Source organism: Microcebus murinus, chromosome 19, assembly GCF_040939455.1.
Source record: "Microcebus murinus isolate Inina chromosome 19, M.murinus_Inina_mat1.0, whole genome shotgun sequence".
NCBI classification, from domain to species: Eukaryota; Metazoa; Chordata; class Mammalia; order Primates; family Cheirogaleidae; genus Microcebus; species Microcebus murinus.
In genome coordinates, this window is record NC_134122.1 from 28,710,356 (window position 1) to 28,732,530 (window position 22,175).

Here is a 22,175-nt window from a genome sequence, read left to right on the forward strand (position 1 = left end):
GAGCTAGAACTTTGAGACTGAGGTAAAGAATGTGAGCGCGGGGCGCTGGGCCGACTGGGAGCTCAGTGTGGGGCTAGAGTAGCGAGTGCGAGCTGGACTTGTTAGGGAGCTAGCCAGCGTCGAGGGGGTGAGAGCTCGAAAGGAGCCAGGTGACTGCCCGAAGCCAGTGCACAGGGCGGTCATCGCAGCTGAAGGGGTCGCGCAGGCAACTTCCGGCTGCGGGTGCTGAGGCCCTGCAAGGGTCTCAGGACCCCCGGGGTGGGGGCGAGCGGGCTGTTTCCCAGAGCCTGGAGACGCCTGACTCGCGGAGGACGGAGTAGGTGAAGTGTTGCCCGACCTGCCAGCCTCACCAGAGAAGGCTAACTAGTAGGCAGGAATTGGGATAACCAGACATAGAGGCCCAGAAAGGACCATCACTTAGAATAACCCCTTCGTTTTACGAATGGAGAAACAGAGGCAGAGTGAAGATGAGTTAGCAAGAGCAAGCAGCAAGTTCCTGACAGCTGGCCCTAGAAGCCAGGTCTCAATCCTCCACGCAGAGCCCTTCCCCATCCCCTCAACTTTCACAGGGGACTTTTTTCTATTCACAACCTCTTGTTTGCCTCCTGGAGTGAAATAGAGTGAATAAAGGGGACCCAAATGCAAGAGGAAGCGGAAAATACTTTTTCTGTCCACTTAGAAATTTTAACATCCTTTTTAGTGGCATAAGTCCCATAGTCCCCTTCATATGTTGATACTTGCCCAGCCACAGGGAACTTATGTTGCTTTCTCTTAAGTCACATCTCAGATGATGATATTCCTAAACAGTTACTGAATTATTAAAATTCTATCTTAGGTATCCCAATCTTGCTGTTTGCTAGTCACTATACATAAGGGAGTTTGACCGGGTGGCCTGCCTGTTAGCACAGTGAATGAATGGATCTGTGATATATGTAGGGAGGGCTGGTTGTCCTGCAGGACTGGGTTCCTCTGAGCTCCAGCAAGAGCCAGCTATTCCTTGGATTAGCTGGTGCAGATGTTCTGCCCGGACATGGACAGGCCCGACCCCGGCTTCTGCTGTTTCTCCTCATAGATGTCACCTCCCATAAGATGAAGCTACTAGCGGAGATTCCTAAGCTACGGCTTAGGAAGAGATCCTAAGCTTTCAGAGTAAATCCATCCCTTTCTCCTACCTTAATAGGTTGCCCTTCATACTTGCAATGGTGTCACTGTCCCCCAGGAAAGCAGTCTGCTTTTGGAAGTGTTTTTCAAGAGCCTGTAAAGGGTTTGTGCTGAATTGTACCCACTGTCATCTGGTGCATGCTTTTGTGAGCTAAGTGGTCATTAGCACCTTTCCCTCTCACCTGTCAAACTGAGTTTATACTTTTTCTTTCTTTATTTTGAGCTTATACTCTTGAGCTACAAATTTCTGGAGGCCCCAGCCTGCTGATATGTGAAGAATTCACCAATGTTTCTCTGCATAGTTAGTGCTAAAAGGGCCTCAAGTGGGAAAACCTCCTACTACTCCCTGAAAGTAAAAGCCTTATCAACCAATAGTTCACACTTTATTTCTCCAGTAGAATGCATATCCCTGGAGCCTTAAGAGGGCTTGAGATGAGCTAGAACCCAGGAGCTGTCTAAGAGATAATTTCCCGGGCAAAGTTAAGGAGAATAGGTCACAGTGGCTGGACAGTGAGGTCACAGAGAGGTTTGTTTGCCCCAGACTCCATGGGGGAGGGGCCTAAGAGGCAGAGGGGCCCCAGAGGTCCCCCAAGCCCAGGAAGGGGACATGGTGTGGGAAAGGCAGCAGGGACAGGGGCCAGGGAGCCGAGTACGGGGGGCCAAGGGCCCCGGAGAGATGAGGGCAGGAGCAGGGAGGGGGCAGTCAGGATGGTGAGGAGAAGCCGGAGACGGAAGCTGCCAAAATTCACCGGGCTGTGCGGACGGGAGGAGGGGCTCAGGGTGAGGGAGGTGACCACAAGAGATTGGGGAGGGGTTATTTAGAGCAGCTGGGCCAAGGAACAAGGCAGACAGGGAGGGATGGCCTGTGGACATGGAGAGAGAGATGGGAGGATTTGACAGCACCAAGCTGGAGTCAGATGACCCCCAAGATAGGAGTTAACAAAAGATGGGCTGAGAGAAGGAGAAGAAAAGGTGGGACCCTCACGGAACCCCTATACTCCCCTTTCTCCTTGGGTAGGTGAAGCGGAGCTGCCCTTCTTGTGGCCCAGAGCCTGGGGGTGAAGAGAAGAAGGGGAGAGGGAATCCAATTTCTTTTCAGTTGTTCCCCCCAGAGCTGGTGAGTCCTGGGGGAATATTGAGAATAACAGGACTGGGGGCTGGACCACAGAGGGGCTGCTGATGACCCCTGCTTCCTCCCTCTTGCACCCAGGTGGAGCACATTGTCTCATTCCTCCCAGTCAGAGATGTAGTTGCCCTAGGCCAGACCTGCCACTACTTCCACGAAGTGTGCGATGCTGAGGGCGTGTGGAGACGCATCTGTCGCAGGCTCAGTCCACGCCTCCGAGAGCAGGGTTCTGGGGTCCGGCCCTGGAAGAGAGCTGCCATTCTTAACTGTATACCTTCCCCCGAACCTCCATTTCTCCTGGCCTCTGTCCTACCTATCCTTCCTGCTCTGTAAAGTAGCCTGATGACCTCTGCACTCCCAGCCAACCTTCCAGGGCCCTCTTCTCTGAAGAAACATATCCAATTCAAACATACTCCATGAAGTACTTTCAAGTCTCTGGAGCCACCCTCCAATAGACGTCCCACCCACAGCCCTATTAGCATCCCTGCCAAGTCTTTCTCTGTATTCAAACTGTCCCAATCTTATCCTAGATGCAGCCCTCACTCCCCAAACATGGAGTTCTCCCCTCTCTAAGTGAGGGTTTCTTAACTGTGTCACTATTGACATTTTGGGTGAAAATGTTCTTTGTTATAGCAGGCTGTCCTGTCCATTGTAGGATGTTTAGCAGTATCTCTGGCCTCTACCCACTAGATGCCAGTAGCAACTCCCCTATTGTGACAACCAATGTCCCCTAAGGGACAAAATCACTCCCCCCTTAGGAACCATGCTCTAAACCCCTTCCCCTCCAGGGAGCCCCTATCCAATTACTTCCTTTCACCCACTGGGAGAAGAGGAATCCAGATAGCAGATCTAGAGCTGAGGGTGACTGGCTCTTCTTGGTCATCCCCATTCCCTGCTCTTTCTGCCTCTTTTCTATATCTGTTTTGTTTCCCTTAATGTCTGTGATGCAAGGTTGAACCAAAGAAGTGCTCCCCAAGAAGCACTTATATGGCCCTGGGCTGAGGTGGGGCAGACACTAAAGTTCACACAGGGATATAATCCAATCTTTCTTTCCACATCTCTTTTGGAAGGGGTCTGTTCCCCAGTCCTGGGGATGGGAAGGAGCTAAATACCAGGATGTCTAAGAAATCTAGTTTGCCCGAGCTCTGACTCATCTCCCTTTTGTCATTTCCATCCCTTAAACCTTCCATCTTTTCCCTTATTCCAGACACAAAGGGCCTATATTTCCAGGCATTTGGAGGTCGCCGCCGATGTCTCAGCAAGAGCGTGGCCCCACTGCTAGCCCATGGCTACCGCCGCTTCTTGCCTACAAAGGACCACGTCTTCATTCTTGACTACGTGGGAACCCTCTTCTTTCTCAAAAATGCCCTGGTCTCCTCCACCCTTGGCCAGATCCAGTGGAAGCGGGCCTGCCGCTATGTTGTGTTGTGTCGAGGAGCCAAGGATGTGAGTAGCAGAACCCTGGCGGCTGAGAACTCACCCCTCCTCCAGTGACCCAGGCCCCCACCAGTCCTGAGGAGTCCTCCTCAGGAGATCTGCTCTCCCATACCAAAACCTGAAAACAAGTCCTCATTTCCCAACCCAGGATCCAGTGTCTCATCTCCTGCCCCAACAGCCAGTTGCTCCAGCCTCATTCCCATCCTTTTCCCACAGTTTGCCTCAGACCCAAGATGTGACACAGTTTACCGTAAATACCTCTACGTCCTGGCCACACGAGAGCAGCCCGGTGTGGTAGGCACAACCGGCAGCCGGGCCTGTGACTGTGTTGAGGTCTATCTGCAGTCCAGTGGGCAGCGGGTCTTCAAGATGACATTCCACCACTCCATGAGCTTCAAACAGATTGTACTGGTTGGTCAGGAGACCCAGCGGGCGCTACTGCTCCTCACAGGTGTGGCCTAAAGCTGTGGTTTGCAAATTGTTTCCTGCAGATTCTTCAGGCCCTGATGCAGGAAAGTGGGTGGGAAGCCTCTTCTGCAGGGTTCTGCATGCCACTTCACCCTGGTCTCAATCCAGATAACTATGTTCTTGTCTATCTTCTAGTCTAGGATTCCATATAATGTTTCATGTGTATAAAGGGCTCTGCTGCCAAAAAAAATAGTTTGGAAACCACTGCTCAAGTGAATGCCTGATTTTTAAAATTCTAATCTCCCCAACCTCCTTGCCAGGCACCTCACTTTATACCCAAAACTATTTCCCACTTTCCCAGTGTCCTGTATGCCTGACCACACCCCCAAGCCTGAGACCCTGTAGATTTCTGAATGCTAGGAAGGGCCCTAAATCCCTAGATCTCTCACTCAAATTGGATTCTGCCAAATCTAACTGCTAGGTTTCCTCTCCCTCTCCTCTCTTGCCAGGGTCTGGGGGACTTGAGATTATTTGTCCCTTATTTCATCTCTACCCTTTTTCCTCCATCCCCACTGTAGGGCAATAAATGTTTAATCCCAGATAGCTTAGGTTAGGGAGTCTATTAGGATGCTAATGAGGATATTGTAGAGTCCCCTCCGCAACATAATTGTCTGTTGTCCCCCCCCAACTCCCAGAGGAAGGAAAGATCTACTCTTTGGTAGTGAATGAAACCCAGCTGGACCAGCCACGTTCCTACACAGTTCAGCTGGCCCTGAGGAAGGTGTCCCGTTGCCTGCCTCACCTACGTGTGGCCTGCATGGCTTCCAACCAGAGCAGTACCCTCTACATCACGGGTAAGAACCACCTGCCTTCCTCTCACTTCCCCAGCCTTAGACACACCCTCCAAATACCGATACCCCTCACCCTTATTCAAACTCTTTGGTGAACCCTTTAGGGCATCCTAGTGAAAAGATATGTTTAGGTTCCCAGGCATCATAGCTGATGCATTTCTAGTGGGTGTGAAACTCCCTGGATCTTGGAGTTTTTGTCCCAGGTGGGGCTTTATCCCTAGGAAATGGGTGCCCAAAGCTGCTGAGCTGAGGTCTCCTGACCCCCCAGACCAGGGGGGAGTGTATTTTGAGGTGCATACCCCAGGGGTGTATCGTGATCTCTTTGGGACCCTTCAAGCCTTTGACCCCCTGGATCAGCAGATGCCGCTTGCTCTCTCACTGCCAGCCAAGGTAGGAGGATCCTGGAGGGATGGGGCAGACAAGAGGGGTGGCACTTTAGGGATTGGAAGGTACTGAGGGTCTGAAATATGAGCAGGAATCAAATGATTGACCAGGAGGGACAGGGGACCCAGGGAGAGGGCTAACTTAGAGGGCATGGCTAAAAGAGATTAGCTGGGAAGGGCACGTTAGTGGTTGGGAGATTGCAGAGCTCAGAATTCCTCTGGAGGGAACTGAATGCCACCTCCCATTTCTAACTTACCTCCTAGATTCTTTTCTGTGCTCTTGGCTACAATCACCTTGGCCTGGTGGATGAATTTGGCCGAATATTTATGCAGGGAAATAACAGATATGGGCAGCTGGGGACAGGGGACAAAATGGACCGAGGGGAACCCACACAGGTGAGAGTATTTCCCAGCAACTATCATCCTGACCCCTTTCCTCCAGTTCCCTAACCCCTGGATCTGTCCACTTCTCCAATTTCCATAGAATCCACTTTCTACTCCCCAGGAAAGTCAAGTCAGTCAGTACGTAACGCCTGTGGGACTGTTGCAGGTTTTACCCAGGGTTGGCACTGTGAGGTCAGTTCTGTGCAGTGCACACTCTTAAGTGCAATAGGGATGTAGTGAAGGGGTGGGGGGCCTGGGTGGGCTAGAGTAACTAGAAGAGATGAGATGTGAGCAGGGCCTCATGGGTTAGATAGCATTCAGGTAGGATAGGAAGAGACATTCCATGGGGATGGGGGTGGGGACAAAGCTTGCACATAAGCTTGGGACATTGATAAGACTGGCCTAACCAAAGCACAGAGGGAGCATTAGGAATCAGTGAGATATGGGGTAGTATAAGTGGCCACAAGCCTGGAGAGGTAGAGATTTAGGGAAGAGTTACTGCAAGTTCTGGAGCAGGAGAAGGCAGTCTCCAAGAGGTGACTGAGAACATGTCAGCTAGCCTTAGTGCACAGGAGGGAGAGTGGAAGCCCACTGGGAGGCTGTTGACTGATGGCAGCAATTGAGACAAGGGCCTGGGGCTAGTACCATAGCAACAAGAATGAAAAAGAATGGATGTAGGAGATGTTTTGGAAGATAACGAACAGGCCCTCAAAACCAATTAGATGTAAGAAAGAAGGATGTAAGATAGCACTGGCTCCAGAAGAAAGATGTTATTACCAACAAACATGAGTTTTGGAAAGGGGATGTTGGTTTGAGGAAAAAGAGTGTGATTTGGACTTCCTGCAGTGAGAGTAAAACACTAAATTGGAAATGTCTAGCAGGCAATTAGATTCCAAGTTGGAACAAGGTCGAAAGCACAAAAATAGAGATAGAGAGAGTAACTGTGGGCAGTAGCCCCATGTAGGCAGCGGGTGACGAAGAGATGCTTCTGAGCTAGGAGGCACACGCACACGCACATCCCTCTAACGCCATATCATAGAAGCCACGGGAGCAGGAAGTTTCAGACAGGATGGGTGGAAGGGTGACAGTGTGACAACACTGTAGAAGTGCATTTACTGACATGGTGGTCATGCAGTATTTTTATGCAGTTTTTTTTTTTTTTTTTTTTTTGAGACAGAGTCTCACTTTGTTGCCCAGGCTAGAGTGAGTGCCATGGCGTCACCCTGGCTCACAGCAACCTCAAACTCTGGGGCTCAGCGATCCTACTGCCTCAGCCTCCCGAGTAGCTGGGACTACAGGCATGCACCACCAGGCCCGGCTAATTTTTTGTATATATATTTTTAGTTGGTCAATTAATTTATTTCTATTTTTGGTAGAGACGGGGTCTCGCTCAGGCTGGTTTCGAACTCCTGACCTTGAGCAATCCGCCCGCCTCGGCCTCCCAAAGTGCTAGGATTACAGGCGTGAGCCACCACGCCCGGCCCATGCAGTATTTTTAGATGAAAAACCATTTATGAAATGGCTGGGCGCAGTGGCTCAGGTCTGTAATCCTAGCACTCTGGGAGGCCAAGGTGGGCAGATCGCTCAAGGTCAGGAGTTTGAAACCAGCCTGAGCAAGAGCGAGGCCCTGTTTCTACCAAAAATAGAAAGAAATTAATTGGTCAACTAAAAATATATAGGAAAAATTAGCCAGGCATGGTGGTGCATGCCTGTAGTCCCAGCTATTTGGGAGGCTGAGGCAGAAGGATTGCTTGAGCCCAGGAGTTTGAGGTTGCTGTGAGCTAGGATGACGCCACAGCACTCAGGCCTGGGGAACAGAGCGAGACTCTGTCTAAAATTAAAAGCATTTATGAAATGCTTTACAAAGTACATCCTATTTTTGTTTAAAAACACACAACTTATATGTGTTTGTTTAAGCAGTAGTGAAGACTATCTAGCAAGATATTAATGGTGGTGGGATTTCCAGTGATTTTTTAATTTTCGTTTGCCAATATTTTGTAAATTTCCTATAATGACCATAAATTACTTATCTGTGCCTTCCAAATAAAAGCACTAACAGTGTCAGGAGAATGAGCATGCAGGAGAGGCCCTGGGATTTAGCAGCTGGGAGGTCAAGTGCCTTTGGAGAGAGCATGTCAGTAGCGTAGTAGGGAGAGAAGCCAGATCACAAGGAGGTTCAGGAAAGAATGCCTGTGGTAAGGAACAAGAATGTGGTCAACCTCAAAGTGGTCATGTAACCAACCATGCTACTTAAAAGAGAGAGATAGGAGGCAGATGGCATCAGATGGAAATGTTTTCTTAAAATAGGGTGGCCATTTTGGAAGAGAATGATGTGACAAATTGAAAATGCTAGAGAAGGAAGGTCCTTCCTCAGGGGTACTAACCTGGAATAGCCCCAGGAGGGAGAGGGGCCTTAACCCTGGGGAAGAAGAAGGCTAGTCCTTCCCTGAGGCTGGAAGGCAGGATGCAGTACAGATACTCGGGCTGAGAATGAGGGGCTAAATGGCAGGCCCTGGCCTCGGGCAAGGAGCTTATTTTCTGGGGAGCAAAGATGAGGTACAAACAGAAGTACAAAACCCCATGTGGCCAGACTCTTGGGGGCTGCAGTGGTCAGCAGGGCAGACCTCTTCCTTCCCTAGTTTACATTCTGCCTGAGTCTTCCAGTCATCCTTCTCAGGCTTGGGTCCTCCAGTCCCTTGGTGTCTTTCACTCAGGGACCCTACCATGTGTCCTCAGGTACCTTATCTGCAATGTCCCATTGCCCTGTGGTGCGGCCTCAACCACTCCCTGGTGCTGAGCCAGGGCTCGGACTTCAGCAAGGAGCTGCTGGGCTGCGGCTGTGGGGCTGGGGGCCGCCTACCTGGCTGGCCTAAGGGAAGTGCCTCTTTCGTCAAGCTCCACATCAAGGTCAGAGCAGGGTCAGGCACATGGGCAATCAGGGGAGGCAAGAGCAATAGAGCCAGGTAGCCCACAGGGCTGTAGCTGGGACTCCTGCAGGGACCCAGGGGTTTTATTACCCCAGCACCATCCCACCTCCCTTTCCTGCCACGCAGCACAGCTCTCTCCCTTAACAGACCCTGCTGGCCTCATCCGACCTCACATGACCGTGGGAGTTAGCCAGCTGTAGCTCACTTGCTGGCTCACAGCTGGTCTGAGAGGGAAGAACATAACAGGCGGGTTAGCCCGAGCTCCCTGGGACCCCTACAATGTCAGGCTTACTCAGCCACACCTCTTCTCTCCTCCAAGGTCCCTTTGTGCGCCTGCTCCCTCTGCTCCACCCGGGAGTGCCTCTACATGCTGTCCAGCCATGACATCGAGCACAATCCCTCCTATCGGGACCTGCCAGCCAGCAGGGTGGTGGGGACTCCGGAGCCCAGCCTAGGGGCCGGAGCACCCCAGGACCCTGGGGGCGCGGCCCGGGCCTGTGAGGAGTACCTCAGCCAGATCCACAGTTGCCCCACATTGCAGGACCGCATGGAGAAGATGAAGGAGATCGTGGGCTGGATGCCCTTGATGGCTGCACAGAAGGATTTCTTCTGGGAGGCCCTGGACATGCTGCAGAGAGCTGCTGGAGGGGGTGGCCCAGGCCCCCCACCCCCTGAGAGCTGACCCCCCTCTCCTATCCTCACCCCTGGAGGGAGTCTGGCCCTGGGCCAGGCAGGGGCTAAGGAGAGCTAGAATGGTAGCAATGAACACTGTGTGTGCATGGGGTGGGGTCACGGGGGGTGGGGACTGCCAGACATGCCAGGGTAGGGCAGGAAACTGTTTTGTAAAATGTTCAGGGGGCTGCCCAGGAGGGGCCCCCAACCTGACTATCATGGACAAGAGATTTGATGGACAAATAGAATAAAAGGCTGAAGCGAGGCCCAGTTTGGAAGCCTGGGGCCTGGGAGGGATGTGGGGTAGGGGCAGGTGGGTGAGGGAGGGCAGAGTACCAGCTGCTGTAGCTCTCAGTTGTTGCAGAGCTGAGGGCACCTGAACCCTCCAGCACGCTGTCCCCTTCCAAGAGGCCACTCAGCCTTTTTGACTTGGAAGTCCTGGCCCCACCTTCTCGAACAGCTGTCAGCCTATACTACTTGGATCCCCTGCTTGGATCCTCTGTCTGCCAGACTCACCTCCATCCCATTGTGGAGTGGCTGCTTCCTTCTGACCCCAGAAAGCATCCTGCCCATTTTCCTCATTCCTGTGATAGCCCTGCTCTGCTCTTCCTGCCATTACCTCCCAGGCGTGGTCTCATTTGTCCTTCCCTTTACTTTTTCTGCCTCTTCCTCAGTTACAGGAACATTCCCTTTATCCACATGCCATGCCTCCCTGCCCCTCTCCTGTACCTTCAGATATGTGGGAGAGAAAATGAGTGAGCAGAATTCTTTCTCCTTGGCCTACCCTGGCCCAGGTGTGGAGAGAAGGTAGTAGCGATTTGAAGAAGAAACAAGCTGGGGTGGGGGTGTCCAGGAAGGGGACCAGTGATTAGGAATTGAGAGTCTAAGGAAGCACTTCTGGTGCCCAGGAAGTAGGGAGTGGGGAGGCTCCAGGGCTGTCGGGTCCTCACAGGGCCCAGAGGCTGTATTTGCAGGGTGCTTGGGAGCACAGGACAGAGTAGGGTTCCAGATGACAGGACTTGATTCCTGGATTACGGCCTCTGCCCCTCATTGTTTCATCCCCTACTTAGATCAATATTGATGTGTCCTAGACCTAGAGAGGTCCCTGGACTCACCACTGTCCCAGCTGTACTCTCCCTGTCCCGCCTTCCCCGCCGCCCGCCCCACTGGCCAGTCCCCACGCCCACACACCCCAGGCTGCTTCATCTGGCACTGATTATCCTGCTGCTGCCGCTGCCGCTGCTGAACTCAGCTGCTGCCTCTGTCTAGAGGACCCCAGCGCCTGCCCCCCAGCCATGCTGCCTGCTGCCACAGCCTCCCTCCTGGGGCCCCTCCTCATTGCCTGGGCCCTGCTTCCTTTCGCCCAGGGCCAGACCCCCAACTACACCAGGTAGGTCTCTTGGCATCTTCCAGATAGCTCGAGTGAGTGTCAAAAGCCCTGATTCCTGGGGGGTTATGCCTGTGGATCTTGCCGGTTCTTTTGCTGACACATCACCCCCTAGATTTCCCACTGCCCTACCCTTCTCTGGCCCCATAGTCCTCTCCCACTGTTGCAAGATCATAGTCTCCAGCAGGTCACCTCTGCTCCCATCCTTCTACTCTTTGTCCTCTAGCCTCTTAAGTCTTCCCATCACCCAGACCCTTGGCCCCCCACAGACCCTGAGAGAGCCAAGACTGAACTTGCCTGGCAGCTGGACATCTGGATTCCAGGAAGGAATTAGAGATTGTCGGGGGAGGAGAGGGCAGCGAGTGGAGACTTGGGAGTCAGACACTCAAGCAGTTAGCTGGAACAGGACAGGGCAAAGGGTGGGAGCTAAGGGACTTGGCTCCTCCAGGTTCAACTTGAGGGCCATCGCTGCTGCTGTTCCCTCATCAGCCCCCCCCCACACCGCCTCGTGGCTGTGTCCACATCTGGAAGTAGTTAGGCGGCTCCTGTCCCGACTGCCAGGCAGGGGGAGGGGGTGAGTGAGGAAGGGGGGCCGAGGAGGATTCCGGGAATTCTTGGGGTGGGGGTGGGGACCAGGAATTTCTCTTGAGGTGGGGGTAGGGACTTGGGGGGTTGGAGGTATGGTCCAGTTGCTTGTCTCACTTTGTCCTTATCCTTGTCTTTTGCTAGTGTCTTTCCCACCCCAATCCCATCCTGGCCGGCTGAAGCTGCCCTGGGGCCCGGAAGACTTTTCTCCTTCCTCCCCCTGGCTTTTCTTCCCCAGCCTCTGTCCCCATTACCCCATCCCAATCTCTCCACTCCTGACTGATCCCTCTTCTGTCCTCCAGACCCGTGTTCCTGTGCGGAGGGGATGTGACTGGGGAGTCAGGTTATGTGGCAAGTGAGGGTTTCCCCAACCTCTACCCCCCCAACAAGGAGTGCATCTGGACAGTGACGGTGAGAAGGCCCCTCTGGTCACTACCTCTTATCAAAGTCTCAGAGGCAAAGGCCTGACTGCTAACCCGCCCACCAGCACCACTTTCTCAACCTGGGGTTGGTCTAGGTCCTCTCCCCTCTCTGGTCACTAAGGGCATCAGTCGCACAACAAGTCTCTCGCACCTTAGCTCTTCACCCCGCACCCAGATTCAGATTCTCCATTCCCAACCTTCCGGCCCTAATCTCTCCAAAGAACTCACATCTTGTCCCTTGCACAAGCCACAGCTGGGCTGCAGAGACCAGGCCCTCTGCCGTGCCCCTGCCTGGGGAAGTGGGGATCCCTTCTCCCTGGGCTATATGTGGCCTGATTTTGTGGGTCCCGTCAGGTCCCTGAGGGCCAGACTGTGTCCCTCTCCTTCCGAGTCTTCGACCTGGAGCTGCACCCCGCCTGCCGTTACGATGCTCTGGAGGTCTTTGCTGGGTCTGGAACTTCGGGCCAGCGGCTCGGACGCTTCTGCGGGACCTTCAGGCCGGCACCCATAGTTGCCCCCGGCAACCAAGTAACCCTGAGGATGACGGCGGACGAGGGAACGGGAGGACGAGGCTTCCTGCTCTGGTACAGCGGGCGGGCCACCTCAGGCACTGGTGAGACCTCCCTCACCTCCGCCTTCCCCTCTCCTGGCCCCGCCCCGGCGCAGGCCCCGCCCCCAGCCCTAACCTCAGTCCCAGACTCCCCGTGCCCGAGAGCCTAGGGCCCCCAATATCTCCCTTATCCACGTTCCTCACTAACTGCCCCTTCAGTCCCTCCTCCCGGTCTTCTCTCCCCCTCCCGCACCCACCCACCCCCTCTTCCAGGCCCCCCCCCAGGCGCAAGGCGGAAATGGGTCACCGACCCGCGGGTGGAATGGGCGGCCTGGGGTTACTGGGACGGTGAGTAACTGCCCGCCCCCGTCCGCAATCGGGCTCCCTCCGACCGGCGCGAGGGGGCACCCCAGGGCCAGGGAACTGATAGGTTCCTCTGACCCGGAGCCCCCTGCGCCCAGCCCGGGGCTCCCGATTGCGGTCCCATCACCCCCTCCTGGCGGCAGAAGTCTCCCTTGAAATGTTTCAGGCAGGGATTTCCCCAAAGGGGCCTCGGGGGTTTGCCCCAAGTCCAGGGCACCCTTACAGCATGGGCTATCCAGCCTACAAAGGAGACTCTTCTGCCAGGCCGGGGAGATGGGATCTCCCAGGGGAAGAGGCGTGGTGTGGCCACGGGTCCGGGAGGGACAAGAAGGGAATAATAAGTCCAGCCAGTTTCTCCTCCCCCTTCCACCACCACAGGGGCGCCGGCTGTCCAAGAGTTCCCTGAGCCGCGCTTCTCCCAGCCCCCTCTCTGCTAACCTACCCCTGATTTCCTCCCCTTCTTCTTGTCCCCTCATCTTGAGACCCAGACATCCTGTCCTGGCTCCCAGCCTAGAGCTCTCCTCAAGCTGACCGAGGGTCTCCACCGCCCCCCACCCCCGCTCCTCTCTCCCCTCCCCAGAGCACCAATTTTGCGGGGGGCGGCTGGAGAAGGCCCAGGGAACCCTGACCACGCCCAACTGGCCCGAGTCCGATTACCCCCCTGGCATCAGCTGTTCCTGGCACATCATTGCGCCCCCAGACCAGGTACTGACCCCCGCCCGGGCTGCCCTTGGGGACCTAGGCGTTGCCCTCCGGCAGGCAGCCAGCAAAGATTTATTGAACAACTTTTATGTCCTGAGCACTGAGCTTGCGCTGGTGGGCACCAAAACCAGACCCAGGTCCTGCTTGCATGCAAACAAAAAAATGTAAAATTACAAGTGTGACGAGTCTTAAGAGAGCGAAGTACACCATACAAATATAACTGTGTGGTGCTGGTGGCTGGGGGTGGGGTGGAGGTCTGTCCTTTGAGTGTGAGCCAGGACTCGACTTTGCTGAGGACCGCCACGGATGCCCCTGCAGGGTCCCGTGGGTGGGTGTAATCCTCCAAGCTGTGGTGTGAACGTACTAAGGTGGGGGTGCAGGGGGGCAGGGGTTCAGGGAACGCAGGAGGGGGCAGTGGGGGCTGCTGCCTGAGCCCAAGAGGCGGTGAGAGGTGCGGGCGCCGGAGTCCAGCCGCGCAGCTCCGCCTTGGCCTGCCGCCAGGTCATCGCGCTGACCTTCGAGAAGTTTGACCTGGAGCCCGACACTTACTGCCGCTACGACTCGGTCAGCGTGTTCAATGGAGCCATGAGCGACGACGCCAAGAGGCTGGGGAAGTTCTGCGGCGACACGATCCCAGGGTGAGGGGGCGGGACCTGGGTCCCTGAGTCCCCTTTTCCCTTGGTGAGAGAGGGAGGGGACCGCGTGGCAGTTTTGATAGGTGGGGCTAAGCGGAAGGGGTGGGGTCTGGTCCCATGGGCTGCAAACGGGTGGGCAGGGCAGGTAGCCGCCTGTCAAAGAGAAAGCTTGGGTTTTGGTCTGGGGTCCACAGGCAAGTGGGGCTCTGCGAAGTTGGGAAGCTAGTGCAACTGACAGGAGGGCAGAGGTTAAAAGGCCACCGTACTGGGGAGGGAGCCCCGGTGCACAGACCACCCTGACACCACCCCAATGCCCCGCCACCTGCAGCCGCATCTCCTCCGAAGGGAACGAACTCCTTGTACAGTTTGTCTCAGATCTCAGCGTTACTGCCGACGGCTTCTCAGCCTCCTACAGGATCCTGCCGCGGGGCGCTGTCGAGGAAGGGCCAGCCCGAAGCCCAGGAGAGGACACCCCACTTCTTGGCCCTGGCACTAAACCGGAAACTGGGCCTAAAGTCAAGGCACCCACCAAGCCCCGACTTCCACCTGCAGAGAAACCAGAGGCAACTCCGGTGGGCCCTGGTGAGTCTGGGAAGGGGGAAGAAGGGGACACGGACTGAAGGGAGCTGTTTCAAAAAGTTCTTCATTCATTTATACAACACTCACTGTGTCTCTGTGCCAATGGCTGTACTGGGTGCTGAGACCCAAAGCTCGACAGAGCTCTGAATGAATTAAAATCAATGAGGCTGTTATGTGGAAAGTGGTCCTTCCTACCTGCTGAGTAGGTTGCCCCCTACAAACAGCACCTCCTTTCTCCTAGATACTCCCAGTGTCCCCTGCCCAAAGCAGTGCCGGAGGACAGGCACCTTGCAGAGCAACTTCTGTGCCAGCAACTTGGGTAGGAAGCCCCCGACCCTGATTCCAGCTCCTCTAACCACCCCCCCCTTAGTGGTTCCAGTCCTGTCCTGGCCTCCTGTTCCCTCATCTCTCACCCCCATTCTCCCACAGTGGTGACTGCAACAGTGAAGTCCATGGTTCGGGGACCAGGGGAGGGCCTCACCGTCACTGTGAGTCTTATTGGTGCTTACAAAACCGGAGGACTGGACCTGCCCTCTCCGCCCACTGACACCTCCCTGAAGTTTTATGTGCCTTGCAAGCAGTGCCCCTCCATGAAGAAAGGTAACAAAGATGTGGGGAAATGGGGAGGAGGGGACTTAGCCGTACTAAGATGATTGAGGTGTAGAATGTGAGTGAGCAGATGCCTTTAATACTTGTAGCAACCACAGGAGCTCTCAATCCCTCCCTCCCCTCTCCCCCAGGAGCCAGTTATCTGCTGATGGGCCAGGTGGAAGAGAACAGAGGTCCCATACTTCCTCCAGAGAGCTTCGTGGTTCCCTACCGGCCCAACCAGGACCAGATCCTCACCAACCTAAGCAAGAGGAAGTGCCCTTCCCAACCTGCACGGGCTGCTGAGTCCTAGGCCTGAGACCCAGGCCAACTCCAGCCCTAGCTCTAGCCCTTGGGTTCCCTTTCTTATCCAAATAAATGTTTCTTAACTGAGGAAGAGGTCACATCTTCATTTCTATGGTTTAGGGGCCCATCTTGGGGAATTTCTTTTCCTGTTTTCATTCATTTATTCAACAGATATTTACCATACAGAACAATCTTTTAAAAATTAAGTCATATCTCGTCACTCCTTTGCTCAAAACTCTCCTGTCGTTTCCCATTGGTCTAGGAATAAAATCCAAAGTCTTACTGTGGGTTCAAGGCTCTAGGTAATCTGCATTCTCCCTCCCCCCTCATCTCTTACTATTGTCTCCCTTGCACTGGTCAGTTCTAGTCACATTGGCCACCTCACTTCCCGTTGTTGGTTTCTAGTACACTTCTGGCTTAGGGCTTTGCTGTTTTCTCTGTCCAGAATCCTCTTCTAAGTCCAGTCAGATCTCGGCTCAAAGCTCATCCTAGCCACTCATTCATTTGTTCGTTCCAAATGGCAAGCACTGTTTTAAGTGAAGATACAACAGAAACAAAACAAAGTACCTACTCTTGTGGGGAAGAGAGAACATTCTCCTGGAGGAGTGAGAAACAATAAGATGTCAAGTAGTACTATAAGTGCTATAAAGAAAACAAAAGCATGATAGGAGAACAAAGGGGTATAGGAGTATTCTACATATGATACAGTGCTCCGGGAAGGCTTTCAGATACGATCAACTTTGTTTTTGCTCCACTGCTTTGTGGCTTAGGGTGAGATTCTTCACCTTACCCAGGCTGTTTCCTCGTCTGTAAGACGAGTTGAAGATTCGAAGGGATGATGTAAGTGACAGAGTTTGGCAAATCTTAATTCCCTATGCAAATATGAGTGATTTCCCAGGCCCCTTACAGGAAGGAGAGGGACAGGAGACAAGCCTAGGCTGGGCTGAGATCCGAGTCCCAGCTGGCAGCAACCTCCAACCAGTACAACGGGAAACAAGCTTTGGTTGCTGCAAAGGCTTCTAGGAGGAGAGTCTGTAGTTGAATTGGAGGAAAAGGGATTCCTCGTGGGAGATCCAACAATTTGGACAGTCTCAGAGTGGGCAGGAAGAAACAAAGCCCAGATCGAAGCCCCGCTTCCGTCTCTCAGAGTTACTACAGGGCTAGGGTTCGAGCCAGAGACGCCAGTAAAATTCTTATGACCCTGGGGTCAAGCCAATCGCGGGCGCCGGGGGCGGGGGCGGTCTGTGTGGTCTTTAAGCGCACCAATCGGCGCGTACATACGGCGGAAACGAGGCCGTACGGCGGAAGTGCAGAATGGACTCTCCAGAACATGGCATCCTTGGTCTAGCCACAAGCTGATTGGCAGATGATTTGACCACAAGGTGTCACAGCGCGAGCGGCCATTCGGAGGCGGGAGCTCAGGGAGGGGTCGGAGGCGCAGACAAGGTCTCCTGGAAAGCAGGCAGCGTAAGCGGCAGCTCTGCAGGAGGCCATGGTAGCGGGTGGAGTCTGGCCAGAGAGGGGGCGGGAGCCCCAGAACGCCCGGAAGGGGCGGGACCAGAGGCGGGGCGGGGCTTATGGAGATCACGAGCCGGGCCTGAAGAGAAGGCCGTGGTTGGAAGCTTCGAGGGGCCGGGTTTAGCTGGGTGGGCGTGGTCATCGCGGTGGGGTTTGCAGGGGGCGAGTCTAAAGGAACCTGGGGCAGACCTGAAAGACGGAAGAGTTGGGGAGGCCTGTGTCCTTCTCTGTGGGAGCCTCACTGAACGGGGTTCTGAGGCGGCGGCGGTGGGATCAGTCCAGGCCCTGACCCACGAGCTCATCTTGTCCCCATTCGCCCCTCACGCCCCCAGCTCTAGACTCCAGGCCCTGTCCCCTGAACTCTGCCCTCGGATGTCCGACCGCCTAGAGCCTGCATGCGCCGTGGGGCGCCCCAGGACCAGGAGCTGGTGGGCCCGGGGGCCCCTAGCCGGGGGTCCCGGGGCGCCCCTCCTCCCTTGGGACCCGTTGTCCCGGTCCTTGTCTTTCCCCCGGATCTAGTATTTAGAGCGGACCAGCGGAGCGGGCCCAGGCAGCTGCTGACCCTCTATAACCCCACAGGAACTGCGCTTCGATTCCGAGGTAAAGGGATGGGCACTGGGGGATCTGCAAGGGATCTGGGGGCTGGCGGCAGGACACTGGAGGGATGTGTGGGCTGGAGGAATCAGATGGATAGGGTCAAATGTCCAGCCTTGGGGTACTGGAAGATTCATGTCCAGCTTTGGGGTAGAAGGCAGAAGGAACTCCAGTGACCCACCATGGGCAGGGCTTGTCTAGGGTCTCTTTGCCTGTCTTTGTACTCCAGTCCTGTGCACAGCACCTACCAAATACAGGGTGTTTGACGCAGAAGGATATGTGAAGCCTCAGTCCTGCATTGACATGTGAGTTGAGATGGTGGGGAGGCTGATGGAAGCCAGGGGTCGCTGCCACCTGTTGTCTTAGGTCTGAGACGTTGTCCTCTTTAACATGTTTTCCCCACCCTGTCTGCTCTGTAAGGGAAAGGCTTCTGTGGGGGGAGGCCTGGATTTACTTGGACTAGTGCTTCTCACTCACTTCCCTTCAATGGGCCTCTCTCCTATCTTGGAACCAGTGTGATTCGCCACGTGGCCCCCATTCCCAGCCACTATGACATCCAGGACCGCTTCCGCATTGAGCTGTCTGAGGAGGGCGCTGAGGGCCGAGTAGTGGGACGCAAGGACATCACCTCGGTTCTGAGGGCTCCAGCATACCCCCTTGAGCTTCAGGGACAGCCCGACCCAACACCCCACCCAGGGCCTCCTGCTGGGACAGCACCACCCACAGCCAAACACGTCCAGGAGAGTGAGTTGGGAGATCGGGATTCTTGAGTTCTGTAGGGAGGGAGGAACTAGCATTACCCTACAGATGAGCTATGTTGGATTTGAAGAGTCTCTTGGTCAGTCTTTTTGCTTTTTGGTGGAAAAATTCCTAGGAGTTGAGATTTTATATCAAGTAAGGGGGAAAAAGAGACTTTGCAGTTTCTCTGGTTTCTGACTTCTACTTAGAGGAGAAAGTTCTTCCTTAGGTCTAACTGCAGTACTTCCTGTCATGTGCCAGCTCAGTTCAGTTCCATAGGAAATCTGTATTGAGCAATTAATGCTTACTGAGTTGTGTCCTGGGTATGAGGGTTAGAGAGAGGTCTCTGCCTGTCAGATAGATGCACAGAAGATGGTTGTGAAGACAGAGTGAATGCTGAGGGACCAGAGGAGAGACAGTTTCTTGTGTTGTGCAGCATGCCACCCCTGGAGGGCAATGAAAAGTAGATACGCCATCCATGTTCAGCCTCCTCCCTGAGCCCTTGGGCTGGGTAGCATGGGGGCCACAGCTTCTGATGAGCTTTGTTTCTCAGACCCCCACCAGCAACTGGCCACTAGTTCCTTCCTCCTATTCTTGCTGACGGGGATTGTCTCTGTGGCCTTCCTGCTGCTTCCACTCCAGGACGAACTTGGCAGCCAGCTGCCTCAAGTCCTGCATGTCTCCCTGGGACAAAAGTTGGTGGCAGCCTACGTATTGGGTGAGCACAATCGAGGCTGGGGATCCAGGCCCCAGAGAAAGGGGAGCACGGGCTGAGGGAGAGCTAATTAAGCCCCATGGCTGCTTACGTGACCCTGCTTTTTCTTTGTCCCCTCTCCAGGACTCCTCACCATGGTGTTCCTCCGGACCTGAGCCCCCTGCTCAAACCACTCCCCCCACCTGTGACCTGAGCAGGGACTTGAGGCAGCCACTGTGATGCCCCTACCTTGCCTCAACTCCTCTTTTCCCCTTCCTGTCCACCCCCCCAAATACCCAGGGATTTGTACTCATTTTCCAAGTTGAATAAAATACATTTTTAAAATTAAAATGAGAAATGTAGGGTACTTGCCCCTATCTTCCCACTTCTTTCTCGGTACCCAGACAGTGAAGAAGCCTAGTGAGGAGATAGAAGACCTGGGTTACTCCTGATGCTGCATCCAAAAAACTGTGTGACCTTGAGCAAGACATTTCCTTCTACCCCTAAAATGAAGGCATTGGGCAAGTTGATTCTTAAGATCCACTTTAACCCTAGAATGGGATCCTGTCCCTAAGCCAATGTACCTAACCTAAAAAGAGACAAACCCAAAATACCACCTAATCCTGCCCCTGCTGTAGAACTCCAGTCTCACCATCTGGAGCCAACAGAGCCTCTTGCCAGGGTTGCCTGCATGTTTATGATCCCCACAGTCCTCTTCTGCCTTTTTGACCCTTTATCTGTTTTTACCTTTCCTTTAAGACTTCAACTCTCATGGATCAGAAACACCAAGGTTCCTGCCAAGATGTGGGGAGATGGGCTTGCCTAACACGACCCCACCTTAACCAGGCAGGAGAAATTAAGGCACAGGAACAGAATAGGATCCTCAAAAGGCCGGCTTCCAGCTCCCCTGCCCTCCCAGCCATGGAGCCAGTGACACTGGGTAGATTGCTGACTGGGGACAAAAAATTAGCCAGATAATGTTAAGACAGACCTAGTCTGTTACACCACTGGAAGGTTATCTGTTGTTCCAGCTTTACTTTGGGGACCTTGGGAGCTGCCCCACTACCCTGGGAGTCTTGTCCCTGCCACGCCAGAGCTTGCCTCCGGGGGGTTTGGCTGAGTGGGTCTGCAGTCTGTGTCTAGGAGTCTGGGGAGGGCTTGTGCCATGGCCCAGCAAACCCGTCTTGGCAAATTACCTGTGCATGGAGGACAGCCATTCATGCTGAACTGGCTGTGCCCTGGTCTCCAAAATGCATTTGAGGTACCACACAGGTTAATGATCATGATAGTATTTGCTGTGAAAAGGGCTTGTTGCTGGTGTGGTGAAGGCTTTCTGAGACACTTCACAGCTGTGAAGGGGCGGTATGGAGGTGGGAGGGACTTGGGATACAGACTTTTTAAGTTGATTTTTTTAGAAAACAATACTGAGCCTATTGCAGTTGGAGTGGGAGTTTATTAAGTTTCCTGTAAGCTGCCGTAACAAATTATCACAAACTTTGTGGCTTAAAACAACACAAATGTATTGTCTTACAATTATGGGGGTTAGAAATCCAAAGTGAGTCTTCTGAAGCTAAAATCAATGGCTATGTTCCTTTGGGAGGCACCAGGAGAGAATCTCACTTCCTTGCCTTTTCCAGCTTCTAGAGGCCAATCTGCATTCCTTGGCTTGTGGCCCCTTCCTCCATCTTTAACACCAGGAGTGGAGCATCTTCAAATCTGTGGCTGACCCTCTGCTTCTGTCATCACACCTCCTTTCTCTCTCTCTCTGCCCTTCCTGGCTCCTTTTATAAGGTCCCTTGTGATTACATCCCCTCACCCCGAATCCAGGATAATCTCCCTGTGTTCGTTTGCTAGGGCTGCCTTCACAGAATACCACAGACCAGGTAGCTTAAGCAACAGAAATTTATTTTCTCACAGTTCTGGAGGCTAGAAGTCCAAGATCATAGTGTTGCTAGGTTTGGTTTCTTCTGTGGCCTCTCTTCTTTGTGGCTTGCAGGTGGCCACCTTCTCACTGCGTCTTCACATGGTCTTTCCTCTGTGCATGCACATCCCTGCTACCTCTTTGTGTGTCCACCTTTTCTTATAAGGACACCAGTCAAATTGGATTAGGACCCATGTTAACTTCACAGCTTCAGTTTAACTTCATCACCTCCTTAAAGGCTCTGCCTCTAAGGTCAGCCACTTTCTGAGGTACTAGGGGTTAGGGCTTCAACGTGTGAGTTTGAGGGGTTGCAATTCAGCCCATGACACTTTCCATCTCAGCCCACACCTTAACTCATCCATCTCAAGGTCACATCTGCAAAGTCCATTTAGTCTTGTTAGGTAACATTCATTCACAGGTTTCAGGGATTAGGACATGGACATCTTTGTCCAGACTCTTACTCTGTCCACCACAGGGAGCAAATGGACAAGGTGAAGAAGGGCTAAGAAGCCACTTGGGGAAATTTGTTCTGGACTGTGTATCAAGGAAGGAAATAGTCAAGGAAGTTTCTGACCCCAGTTCAAGGTCCTGAGAACCCACCAATTCAGGTTCAGGGAGTTCAGAAGAGGGCAATTGCATCCTGAAACCTAGGAGCTGGAGTATTCCAAGTCTTACACTAAGAGGCCTTTACTTTCCAGTGTCCTGAGGAGTTGGGTGAGCCCTCTCATGCTATGCTGGGAACAAGAGAGGACAAAGTAGCCTGAGAGATGGGCCCTAGGATTTATGTGGCTGCCCTGGGAGTGAGAGCCAGGGCCACAGCCTCCTGAAGCTGTGATTAAAGGTAAATGGGCTGGGCATGGTGGCTCACACCTGTAATCCTAGCACTTTGGGAGGCTGATGCGGGGGTGGATCCCTTGAGGCCAAGAGTTCAAGACTAGCCTGAGTGAGACCCCCATCTCTACAAAAAATTAGAATAATTAGCTAGGTGTGATGCATGTGCCTGTAGTCCCAGCTACTCAGGAGGCTGAGGCAGGAGGATCACTTGACCCCAGGAGTTTGAGGTTGCAGTGAACTATGATCATGGCATTGCACTCTACCCAGGGCAACAGAGCAAGACTCTGTCCTAAAAAAATAATAATAATAATTAAAAAATCAAAAAATTATTTTAGCTTTGAATTTATGTTTTGGAAGTATATCTCCATGCCTGAGAGAGTGGGACATTAAATAGCAAGCAAAAGAACACC

The 22,175-nt window shown here is 53.6% G+C and overlaps 3 protein-coding genes across 8 annotated transcripts; all 3 read left to right on the top strand.

Moving 5' to 3' along the window:
• Positions 1-151: 151 nt before the first annotated feature.
• FBXO24 (F-box protein 24) lies at positions 152-9,638 on the top strand. The gene is made up of 10 exons (XM_012759186.2): positions 152-1,941; positions 2,180-2,278; positions 2,372-2,555; positions 3,495-3,733; positions 3,941-4,175; positions 4,828-4,986; positions 5,252-5,373; positions 5,631-5,762; positions 8,487-8,657; positions 8,997-9,638. The coding sequence occupies exons 1-10, from the start codon at positions 1,708-1,710 to the stop codon at positions 9,357-9,359; spliced, it is 1,938 nt and encodes a 645-aa protein (XP_012614640.1). The 5' UTR covers positions 152-1,707; the 3' UTR covers positions 9,360-9,638.
• Positions 9,639-10,534: 896 nt separating this feature from the next.
• On the top strand, positions 10,535-15,557 carry PCOLCE (procollagen C-endopeptidase enhancer). The gene is made up of 9 exons (XM_012759196.3): positions 10,535-10,739; positions 11,624-11,732; positions 12,098-12,356; positions 13,237-13,361; positions 13,860-13,996; positions 14,322-14,575; positions 14,814-14,891; positions 15,002-15,172; positions 15,313-15,557. The coding sequence occupies exons 1-9, from the start codon at positions 10,645-10,647 to the stop codon at positions 15,471-15,473; spliced, it is 1,389 nt and encodes a 462-aa protein (XP_012614650.1). The 5' UTR covers positions 10,535-10,644; the 3' UTR covers positions 15,474-15,557.
• Positions 15,558-16,657: 1,100 nt separating this feature from the next.
• Positions 16,658-19,361, top strand: MOSPD3 (motile sperm domain containing 3). Of its 6 annotated transcripts, none has more exons than XM_075995340.1 (7): positions 16,658-16,933; positions 17,317-17,381; positions 17,447-17,584; positions 17,808-17,883; positions 18,093-18,322; positions 18,870-19,034; positions 19,155-19,361. In XM_075995340.1, exons 2-7 carry the CDS (start codon positions 17,357-17,359, stop codon positions 19,184-19,186), a joined length of 666 nt encoding a protein of 221 aa, XP_075851455.1. In that variant the 5' UTR covers positions 16,658-16,933; positions 17,317-17,356; the 3' UTR covers positions 19,187-19,361. The 6 variants fall into 6 exon arrangements, with proteins under 6 accessions (XP_075851455.1, XP_075851456.1, XP_012614654.1 ...); XM_075995341.1 differs by having other exon boundaries at positions 16,658-16,848; XM_012759200.3 differs by having other exon boundaries at positions 17,317-17,584.
• Positions 19,362-22,175: the final 2,814 nt, after the last annotated feature.

Coding starts and splice junctions, on each gene's coding strand:
- PCOLCE (XM_012759196.3), top strand. CDS start 10,645: ATGCTGCCTGCTGCCACAGCCTCCCTCCTGGGGCCCCTCCTCATTGCC. Junction 12,357..13,236: donor GCGGGCCACCTCAGGCACTG/GTGAGACCTCCC, acceptor TCCCCTCCCCAG/AGCACCAATTTTGCGGGGGG. Junction 14,892..15,001: donor CTTCTGTGCCAGCAACTTGG/GTAGGAAGCCCC, acceptor ATTCTCCCACAG/TGGTGACTGCAACAGTGAAG.
- FBXO24 (XM_012759186.2), top strand. CDS start 1,708: ATGGGGGAGGGGCCTAAGAGGCAGAGGGGCCCCAGAGGTCCCCCAAGC. Junction 4,176..4,827: donor GGCGCTACTGCTCCTCACAG/GTGTGGCCTAAA, acceptor CCCAACTCCCAG/AGGAAGGAAAGATCTACTCT. Junction 5,374..5,630: donor CTCTCTCACTGCCAGCCAAG/GTAGGAGGATCC, acceptor CTTACCTCCTAG/ATTCTTTTCTGTGCTCTTGG.
- MOSPD3 (XM_012759200.3), top strand. CDS start 17,380: ATGCGCCGTGGGGCGCCCCAGGACCAGGAGCTGGTGGGCCCGGGGGCC. Junction 17,884..18,092: donor CCTCAGTCCTGCATTGACAT/GTGAGTTGAGAT, acceptor TCTTGGAACCAG/TGTGATTCGCCACGTGGCCC. Junction 19,035..19,154: donor GGTGGCAGCCTACGTATTGG/GTGAGCACAATC, acceptor TCCCCTCTCCAG/GACTCCTCACCATGGTGTTC.